The sequence below is a fragment of the Myotis brandtii genome, unplaced genomic scaffold (assembly GCF_000412655.1).
Source record: "Myotis brandtii unplaced genomic scaffold, ASM41265v1 scaffold806, whole genome shotgun sequence".
Taxonomy (NCBI): domain Eukaryota; kingdom Metazoa; phylum Chordata; class Mammalia; order Chiroptera; family Vespertilionidae; genus Myotis; species Myotis brandtii.
In genome coordinates this window covers 2,182,492-2,193,376 of record NW_005371249.1, presented here as the reverse complement: position 1 = coordinate 2,193,376, position 10,885 = coordinate 2,182,492, and the positions used below count along the sequence as shown (strand labels likewise).

Sequence of the window (10,885 nt, the reverse complement as noted above, 5' to 3'; positions counted from 1 at the left end):
GCCCTCTCACAGTCTGGGACCCCTCGGGAGATAACCACCTGCTGGCTTAGGCCCGCTCCCCAGGTGGCAGATGGCAGGCCCGATCCCTGGGTCGCGCACACGGCAGGGCCGATCCGGGGGTTGGAGCGCTGCCCTGGGTCAGGTCGCACATGGGACGCCCCGGGTCGGGTTGCACACGGGACTCCCTGGGTGGGTCGCACACAGACGTCTGCCACCCTGGGTCGCAGATAGCAGGCCCGGATGGTGGCAGGGCAGGCGGGATGGCGCTGTCCCGCCCTGCCTGCAGTATACAAATTAGCCACCATCTTTGTTGGTTAATTTGCATATCGCGCTGATTAGCCAATGGGAAGGGTAGCGGATGTACAGCTAATTACCATGTTTGTCTATTATTAGATAGGATACCTTAATTTATTTTACCAGTTTTCTATTGATGAACATTTAAAATGTCTTCATCACCCTGGCCATTGTGGCTCAGTGATTAGAATGTTGGCCCACAGACTGAAGGGTCACTGGTTTGATTCTCAGTCAAAGGCACATACCTGGGTTTCAGGTTCATTCCCCAGCCATAGTTTGGGTATGTCCAGGAGGCAACCAATAGTTAATGAATAAATAAACAGAGTTGACTGATTCCATTTCCTTGACCCTACCCAGCGTTCATTTTCCTCCTATTTCTCTAATTTCTTCCATTCATACCCCTTTTCCTCTTCCCAGCCCCTAAATACTGATTCCCATTATGTACTTGGCCTTCTGTTCTCCTTTATTGCCCCATTTAGCCATCAATCAAGTACCCGGCCCAAATAAATAAAGAGCCCAAACCAAATTCCACCACCTCTATCATGCTTAAATTTTATCACATGTGCCAGAATAACTAAACACTGAGGAAGTTCAGAGTTAAGCAGATGTTCTACATTCTTGAGATATTGCTTCTGACTTGACATTTAAGAGTAGAACAAAACACTCTAGTTGCCAAGTTAGTAAAGAAGTACTGATACTTCTATCTTGAGACAGAATCAGCATGGCTTTTGTCTTCATTTGCTAAACCAATGCTACCCAAATGAAATACATTAATTAGCTTTAAAAATCAATTGAATAATCAATAGTGACAGCCAGCTGCTTCAGTAAGGCAAAAGATAAAAAGGTCTTTGGGTCCAAGTATCAGAGCCATCTGGACTTAGACACCAAAAATCCAAGGTATCTTATCTTATCTAATAAAAGAGAAACATGCAAAAAAAAGAGAGAGAGAGAAACATGCAAATTGACTGTATCTTTGCTACACTCACAAGCCACGCCCACCAGTCAATCAGAGCGACTATATGCAAATTAACCCAACCAAGATGGCAGCCAGAAGCCATGGAGCTGGAGCAAGCAGGAGACTTGGTTGCCCCAGTGATGGAGGAAGCCAAGCTTCCCGCCTGCCCTGGCCAGCTGTCGGCTCCACTCAAGGCAACAAAGTTTCAGTTATAGAAGATAAATAAACCCCAGATACCTGCTTCCAGCCAGCCTCCACTGAGAGCTTGGGTGGCTGGGGGGCTTGGCCAGCCTGCAAACAGCCATCAGCCCCTCACCCAGACTGGCCAGGCACCCCAGCAGGACCCCCCTCCCTGAAGGGGGTGTGGCCAGCCTGAAAACGGCCCTCAGCTCCTCACCCAGGCTAGCCAGGCACTCCAGCAGGGACCCCCATCCTGAAGGGGGTGAGGCCAGTCTGAAAACGGCCCTCAGACCCTCACCCAGGCTGGCCAGGCACCCCAGCGGGACCTCCACCCTGATCTGGGACACCCTTCATGGCAAACCAGCCGGCCCCCAGCCATGCACCAGGCCTCTATCCTATATAATAAAAGGGTAATATGCAAATTGACCCTAACAGCAGAATGACTGGTCACTATGACACACACTGACCACCAGGGGGCAGATGCTCAATGCAGGAGCTGCCCCCTGGTGATCAGTGCGCTCCCACAGGGGGAGCTCTGCTCAGCCACAAGCCAGGCTGACAGCTGCCAGTACAGCGGTGGTGGTGGGAGCCTCTCCCGCCTCCTCAGCAGTGCTAAGGATGTCCGACTGCAGCTTAGGCCTGCTCCCCGCTGGTAAGTGGGCATCCCCCGAGGGCTCCCGGGCTGCCAGAGGGATGTCTGACTGCCAGCTTAGGCCCAATCCCCCAGGGAGTGGGCCTAAGCCAGCAGGTGGACATCCCCTGAGGGGTCCCAGACTTCAAGAGGGCACAGGCTGGGCTGAGGGACCCCCCTGAGTGCACAAATTTTTGTGCACTGGGCCTCTAGTAATCGTAATAAAAGAAAACTATTTCTATGTTATAATAACATACTCTCAGGACTAGAATGGCCCTTATAGATCATTTAGTTAGAACTCCATGCAAGACAAATTTCTGAGCTTCTTGGGAATAGATCTTGTTTAGTTGTTTTTCAGCTTCTACTAGTATAGCCCAACATAGGGCTGTGAACAGAGCAAGCCTTGAGAAATGTATTGTTCAATTGATTGTTAATTGGAGAAATTATGAAGAAAATAAAGAAAAACACTAAGGAAACCTTAGTTTTGGCTTGGATCTCTAGACTCCTAAATGCTAAGCTATTTGACCAGTTTCTCTTCCCTTGGGAAATAGACCTTGGGCAAGTCTTGGCTGGGTAGCCTATCTAGCCTTCCTGGGCAAGGTTTAGCCTCAGGACTGAATAATTTTGGTTCTCCAAAAGGATGCTGATGTCTTCCCAAGGCAGGGCCCAGCAAGATTCCTCATACTTGAGTAGTATCTGTACTCCAGGCCTGTAGGTGGGTTTATTCTTTTCTTTAGGCTTTATAGATGGAGGAGGTGGAGGAGAAGCCCTTTTTGTAGGGAATTACTTGGTCTCATTCTTCTGCTTTTCTTGAGTGCTTAGATTCAAGCTCTGACATCTTAGATCAAATGATTATAGACTCAAAGATAGAAAGTAAGATGGTTCTGTCAACATCTTCAGATTGGGACTGAAGAGGTAGCAAGTTCCCATTTTCACTTAGCAAAACAACAGCTTAGATGTAGGCCAAAACTATTCAAACTCTCTCAGGACAATTAAGGGGCAGATGATTTTCTAATGCTAACAGCAACCAATGTCGGAACCTTCAGTGGGCTAGGGGTGAAAGACAGTAATTTGCTTTTGGCATTGACATCCTTCAGCAATGAAACCAGCATGTAAAGACACACCAAAATGAGTTTTCCAGACTAAGAAAACCTTCATTAGAGAACTCTGGAGTGGAGCAAACACAAATAACTTGCCTATTTAGAAGTGAGGAGGACCTTAGAGGCCAGAGGGTAAGATGAAATGGAAGGATTTATGATTCTAAGAAGAAAATGTATTTGGATGGCTACACAAGTGGTCTGAATCTCAGGGGACAGCACGATCCCAAGTCTGCAACTTTTTGTCCCAGCCTACCTGACAGAAAGTGATCTTTGGCAAATAACTTCGGCAATTTACTCATCCTCAAAAGGTGATCATATAGTATTCCCTCATAGGGTTGTTTTGAGGATTAAATAAGTTGCTACATATAAAATGATTAGAACACTGCCTTGCAGGTAATAAATATTCACTAAGTGTATGTTTTCATTGTTGATTTTATCATTATCAATAGTGTCAATAAACAAAGAATTCTCTCCAGTGCAGAAATACGTTCTGCCTCCCCCAAAAATCCGATATTGATGAACCTCGACAACTTTGCATCTCTAGACCGCTCTAGGCCTCAAAGAAAACATTGCAGGAGGGGAAGACAAATACTCTTTTCCTTCCTTTGGTAGGGGATTGTGGCTTTTTACCATTTCAGAATGGCCTTGGTCCTTTTTGTTAAGCCTGGGAGGTGGGGGTCTTTTGTTTCTCTAATTGTGCTTGTTTTCTTTTACTCACAGAACAATACCATCAAGACCTCAAAATATAATATCTTTAACTTCTTGCCCTTGAACCTATTTGAACAGTTCCAGAGACTCGCCAATGCATATTTTCTCATTTTGCTAATCCTACAGGTATTGCCTTTGGGACCTTTTCCACAGAACATTTTATCAACCTCTCTGGGGTCAGGTTGTATAATCCGCCCTTCTCATCCCTAAACTGAGAAATGCCCTCTCTCGTTAGGTAACGGGCAAGTGGATGGCTGGGATCTCGGGCCAGGCCTCTAGAGTAGCTTTGGTCAGGATTAGCCAGGATGAAACAAGCCTCTCCAGGAGGAAGGAAACAAGGTCATTGGATCCCAAGGAATGGGGGCTCCTCATTATGGCTGCATGGCCACAGTTCAGCCTGACCATAAGAGGCTAAAGACTCTTCACCCCAACCACAGCTACCTCCCTCTTCCTCCTTCTTGTCCCAGCCTACCCGACAGAAAGTTAAAATGCAGGCATGCTGCCGAAGGAGCATGGTCTAGACCAGCCTTGGGCAAACTACGGCCCGAGGGCCGGATCCGCCCGTTTGAAATGAATAAAACTAAAAAAAAAAAAAAAGACCGTACCCTTTTTTTTTTGTTTTGTTTTTTTTGTTTTGTTTTTTTGTTTTTTAAATATATTTTTATTGATATCTTACAGAGAGGAAGGGAGAGGGATAGAGAGCCAGAAACATCGATTAGAGAGAAACATCGACCAGCTGCCTCCTGCACACCTCCCACTGGGGATGTGCCCGCAACCAAGGCACATGCCCTTGACCGGTATCGAACCTGGGACCCTTCAGTCCGCAGGCCGACGCTCTGTCCACCGAGCCAAACCGGCTTTGGCAAGACCGTACCCTTTTATGTAATGATGTTTACTTTGAATTTATATTAGTTCACACAAACACTCCATCCATGCTTTTGTTCCGGCCCTCCGGTCCAGTTTAAGAACCCATTGTGGCCCTCGAGTCAAAAAGTTTGCCCACCCCTGGTCTAGAACATAAGAATATCAGCACAGAGCAAGGAAGTAGGACAGGGTGGGCCCAAATTAGGAGAGAGGGACCGATCATCTCATTTTCCTTGTGCTGAAGAAGTGTGGGAGGTTCTGTGGTTTTCCCATGTCCATTCTTACCCGCCTATCCCCAGCACCCTCATTTTCACAGGAGAAATGGCCCTTAGCCATCAAAACAAATGTGGTAGAGTTCAGGACACATAGGTAGCAACTTATAGTCTCTTCTTTTTTCCTTAGTCCTTGGGAGATGTTTACTTATATTTGGGGATTATATGAAGGCTGCAAACTGTGAAAAGCAACCAGGATAGTTGAATTCATTACGAACCTATGGAGATGAAATGGTGTTGTGGTAAGGGGAAGTATATTGTCCTTTAAGCTTTCTGACCCAAGTTTCTCTCCCTTCCCTCTCACAGTTGATTCCCCAAATCTCCTCCTTGGCCTGGTACACAACTGTGATACCTCTGATAGTGGTACTGTCCATAACAGCAGTGAAAGATGCCATCGATGACCTGGTAACGTGGCTTTCTAGGCCTTTAGTTCCTCACCACCTAGTCAGGCTGGGGGGCAAGAAGGACTCCCCAGAACTAGCTAGTGCTAAGAAGAAGCACTGAATGGAGAGAGGAATATGTAATTTTCATAGGCCCAGGATTGGTGGTCTATGCATGGCCAGAAAGAGGCAATGCAAGGCTATTCTCTGTCTTCCTATTACGACCACTCAGCTCCTTTTCCAGGCTTCCTTCCATTTCCTTTTTAATAACTCCCCTCTTCTTTTACTTCCCTCTTAGCTTTCTCTGGGTTTGCTCTCATCCTTTCTCCATTCGCTCTTCTCTTGTTTTTATATCTATCTTCCCTTCATCCTTCGGTCTCCTCCTCCCTCTTTTTCCTGTTCTCATCTTCCCTTTGCACATTTCATTTCTCCTTTCCAACTCTCCCTATTTCCCTTTCCGACTTTCAAACTTTTTTGTGTGTGTATTTTTTTGTGTTTTTTTTTGTTGTTGTTAATCCTCACTTTTAGGGAGAGTGGAAGAGAGAGGGAAAGACAGAGAAACATTGATGTGAGAGAAACTCATCTATTGGTTGCCTCCTGCACAAGTCCCGACCAGGGCTCGGGCCAGGGAGGAGGCTGAAACCAGGGTACTTGCCCTTGACCAAATCGAAACCGGGACCCTTTGGTCTGCAGGCTGACGCTCTATCCGCTGAGCCAAACCGGCTAAGGCTCAAATTATTTTTTTAATATATTTTTATTGATTTCAGAGAGGAAGGGAGAGAAAGAGAAAGATAGAAACATCAATGATGAGAATCACTGATCGGCTGCCTCCTGTACACCCTATACTGGGAATCGAGCCTGCAACCCAGGCATGTGCCCTGACTAGGAATACAATTGTGACCTCCAGGTCAACCACTGAGCCACACTGGCTGGGCTCCCTTTCTGACTTTCAATGCTATTAAGTATGCACCGCCAGGAACCCTCTGATTTTAGAAAGCCTTATGACTCTTCCTGTCCTTGGAGGGAGAAACTGGCTCCCAGTGAGTGCTGCATAGCTTCCTCTTCACAGCAGGTCCTGCATAGAAGGGTGAGGGTGAGGACCCAGTACCATGCCTACTAGTGGGATTTGGGAAGCCAGTGCTATTGACCTGCTTGCATCTTCCATAAGAGAGTTCTGATTTTACCAGAATAGATATTTAGAGCAAAGTTTGAGAGAAGGATGTTTCTCCAGCTCTTTAACTCTGTAACTCTTTAAACCCAGAATTAGCTCATGGTTTAAATTTCAATTGTAACTCAAGTCACAATGTAAAAATGGTACTTTATTTTTCTTTTTTTCTTTTTTTTTTGTTTTTTGTTTTTATTGCTTAAAGTATTACAAAGGGTATTACATATGTGTCCTTTTTTCCCCCGCCCTTGACAATCCCCTGGCCTCCCCTACCCCCCAGTGTCTTATGTCCATTGGTTATGCTTATATGCATGCATACAAGTCCTTCGGTTGTTCTCTTACCCCCTTCTCTCCTGCCCCCCAACCCTCCCCGGCCTTCCCGCTGCCGTTTGACAATCTGTTTGAGGCAGCTCTGCCTCTGTATCTATTATTGTTCAAAAGTTTATAATGGTCTCTATTATCCATGAATGTGTGAGATCATGTGGTATTTTTCCTTCATTGACTGGCTTATTTCACTTAGCATAATGCTCTCCAGTTCCATCCATGCCGTTGCAAATGGTAAGAGTTCCTTCTTTTTTACAGCAGTATAGTATTCCATCGTGTGGATGTACCACAGGTTTCTAATCCATTCATCTACTGATGGGCACTTAGGCTGTTTCCAGATCTTAGCTATTGTGAATTGTGCTGCTATGAACATATGGGTGCATATATCCTTTCTGATTGGTGTTTCTGGTTTCTTGAGTACTTTATTTTTCTATAACTAAACTCAATATTGCTGATAACAACCACCCTACCCTTTTTAAAGAACAAAACACTTAACTTGCCAATTCAGAATAACCCATTTACTTCTGGTTTAGAACTCAATCTCTTTAGGATAAATATTCTGACCAATTCAGGATTCTCTCTGCCTCCTTCCCAGTCCTACCCTTTTCTCAGGGAGAAATCTCAACTGAAAGGAGGGGATTCATGTGAGTCCTAGCACCAGGACATACCCTGTATTTGTCCCCCTTCTATTTGGTCTTTGCATAGATGACTGAGCAGAGCTGCTATTGAAAAAGTTTATGGAGTTCTTATTCATCCACTGTAGGCTTCTAAATGTGGACCATGGTTGGGGATGGGATGGGAGTATGCTTAAGGATAATTAGCTTTCCCTGTACCTACCAAGAAGTATGAGACTCTCATCCTGCCCATGTTTTTGCATTCTCTCCTCTGTGGCCTTTGATATAAGTTGTTTGTTCTCATCCCCTGGGCTTTGGCTTTTGATCTTTAAAGCTAAGATTTTCTCTCTTTCTTCTCCCTTGGTTCTTTTTCAGAATTCCCTTTTCAGCTTCTCAAAGACAGTCAGCCTCTTGGCCTGTGGTGGGTTTTTTTTTATGTTTTTTTTTTTTATTGATTTTTAGAGAGAGAGGAAGGGAGAGGGATAGAGAAAGCGTCAATGAGATAATTGTGGAATGACTTTGGGGGGTCGAGGAAAATTTCAAAGAGGGTGAACTATATTGGATAATATTTCAAAATATTAAGTTTCTACATGCCATTTGCTCAATTCTATTACCTGAACTTTTTTTTTTTTTGTATAATTTTAGAAAAGGCACCAAAATGACAATCAGGTCAACAACCGTTCTGTTCTGGTCCTGATGAATGGCAGGTAAGTCCTTCCACTCCGAAGCTAGTTTAGGCAGGACCGGCTCTGGGGGAGGGTTGGCCTTGTGAACACTTGATGTCCTGGGGGCTTTGGAAAGGTAGTTCAGGACAGTAAAAAGAACCTCAGATTGGACATAAGAAGAATTTGTTTCTATGTCTAGCATACCCTGAACGCACCAAATGACCTCAGACCTTTCTGGACCTCACATTTCTTATCTATAAAGTAGAGATCATATTCTCTACCTTAGAGGATGTTTATGACAATAAAAATGAAATAATATATATTACAGCAATTAATAAATTATGACATGGTATTAATGTGCCAGTGGTTATTATTAGTGCAGAGGTCAGCATGGAGACATCTGTCTTTAGAACCTCAGTGGATTTTAAGATGGTTTATTGGCCATTCTTTCTGTAGCCTTTGGCCAGACCATCTTTTTGTTAACAATCTAAAGAAAGTATTGGCATTGACCCCACTGCTGTGGTGTTTGGTCATAGCTATCTCAAGTGTTAGGTCAATGTTTATATTTGGTGGGGTGTTGCAAAATTTGAGCAATTCACTTATGGCAGGAATGGAGAGAGGCAGGAATAATTCCTATATAAAGCAAAATATGAAAACTGTCATAAGAGGTACAAAAATTATTATAAGAATTAATAAAAATGAGCAATCATAGCTGGTTAAAGGAATCAAGGAAGACTTTTGGGAGGAGCTGATGTTTGTGCTAGGTTTTAAGAGATGGGGAAGAATTCAACAAATAGAGATTGTATGAGAGGAAAAGTGACCAGTGTGTGCAGAAAGTATTGGCATTCTTATGTTGCTTTATATAGGAATTATTCCTGCCTCTCTCCATTCCTGCCATAAGTGAATTGCTCAAATTTTGCAACACCCCACCAAATATAAACATTGACCTAACACTTGAGATAGCTATGACCAAACACCACAGCAATGGGGTTAATGTCAATGCAAAGAAATACAACCCTGAAGGAATTCATGATTGAGGTCCAGTCTTTTTTCACATAGGCCTTATAGAACACCCAGTAACTATAGTTTTAATCAGATAATTCTATAATGTGAAGTTCTTGGAGATCTAATCCTTTTATTTATTGTGGTTGCTGATCCTTACTCAAGGTGGATTATTTCCTCAAGTGTTTTGATCTATTGAAGCCTTTCATAAGTACCACCAAAAAAGGCAGTAGTGAGTCAAAAGAACATTTTAGAAGAACATAGAGATAAAGAGAAAAGACAAAAGTGAGTGTTTTAGAAATTTGCAAGGCTAGGGAGTTACTGATCAAATGAAGTAATTTGAGCACTTGGGTTTTGTAAGATTATTGAAGAATTTGTCAGAGAGTGGTGTTGTAGTGGGAGTTCACTAGCAGGGCCCTGACTTGACTTAGTCTCCCCGTGAGTGTCTAATTAATTGAACATTGGCAGTGAGGCTGGTTGTTGAAACAGTCTATATTCCAAAAGTAGCTTTCTTCAGAGCACATGGGTCTGAGCAGAGCGGCTACTATAAAAGTTTGTCTGTTTTGCAAGTTGTGATTTCTGTTGTTTTCATTTCTCAATAGTTTTGGTTAAAGCACATCCTAGTGGAACATTCTTTATGGGGCAATCTAAGTGGCCTGAGTTCAGGTGGTATCCCTCCGAGGGTTTTTTTGTTTGCTTTTGCCAAGTAACTCATGGGTATCACCTATGCCCATACTTCATGAGAGTACAAATTCTCAGGGGAGTCCTCCACTCCCTGGCCCCAACCCTCCAGGGTAAAATAGACAAACTTTCTTGCCAATGAGTTGATTTTTTTTAGACCACCTTTTTTCTAATGGTGTTGCCCTTTCCAGAGTCTTGGCTTTATGAGGGGTTCTTAGTTCCAGCTCTCTGCCTCTAAGGATCCTAAGGCTTAATCTCTTGGCCCTTTAGAGGGCTAAAGTAAAACTCAAGTTCCTAATTATTAATACTGACTGGCAATCCCCTCCCCCACTCAGGGCAAGAACAGCTTCAGAAAATACTTCTGTTCTGAATTTCAATCCTGTCTTTTTTCCTGGCTCTTCACTTTGTGTTAAATACTGCCGTGCCTTTTTTTTTTTTTTTTTGCTTTTTTTTTAAAATTAAATCTTTATTCAGATTATTACATTTGTTCCTCTTTTTTTTCCCCCCCATAACTCCCCTCCTTCCAGCTCCCACCCCACCCTCCGCCCTCACTCCCCACCCACTGTCCTCATCCATAGGTGCACGATTTTTGTCCAGTCTCTTCCCGCATCTCCCACACCCCTTTTCCCCCCAAGAATAGTTAGTCCGTTCCCTTTCTATGTCCCTGATTCTATTATAATCACCAGTTCATTCTGTACATCAGGTTATTTATTCACTTGATTCTTAGATTCACTTGTTGATAGATGCATATTTGTTGTTCATAATTTGTATCTTTACCTTTTTCTTCTTCCTCTTCTTAAAGGATACCTTTCAGCATTTCATATAATACTGGTTTGGTGGTGATGAACTCCTTTAGCTTTTCCTTATCTGTGAAGCTCTTTATCTGACCTTCAATTCTGAATGATAGCTTTGCTGGATAAAGTAATCTTGGTTGTAGGTTCTTGCTATTCATCACTTTGAATATTTCTTGCCACTCCCTTCTGGCCTGCAAAGTTTCTGTTGAGAAATCAGCTGACAGTCGTATGGGTACTCCCTTATAGGTAACTGACT

General features: G+C 43.6%; 1 protein-coding gene across 1 annotated transcript in view; it reads left to right on the top strand.

Moving 5' to 3' along the window:
- Positions 1-10,885, top strand: part of LOC102246618 (phospholipid-transporting ATPase FetA) — an 82,954-nt gene that overhangs the window by 23,584 nt on the left and 48,485 nt on the right. The window contains exons 6-8 of the mRNA XM_005883994.2: positions 3,881-3,994; positions 5,311-5,409; positions 8,133-8,194. Coding sequence (XP_005884056.1) covers positions 3,881-3,994; positions 5,311-5,409; positions 8,133-8,194 — 275 coding nt within the window. The remainder of the gene's footprint in view (positions 1-3,880; positions 3,995-5,310; positions 5,410-8,132; positions 8,195-10,885) is intronic.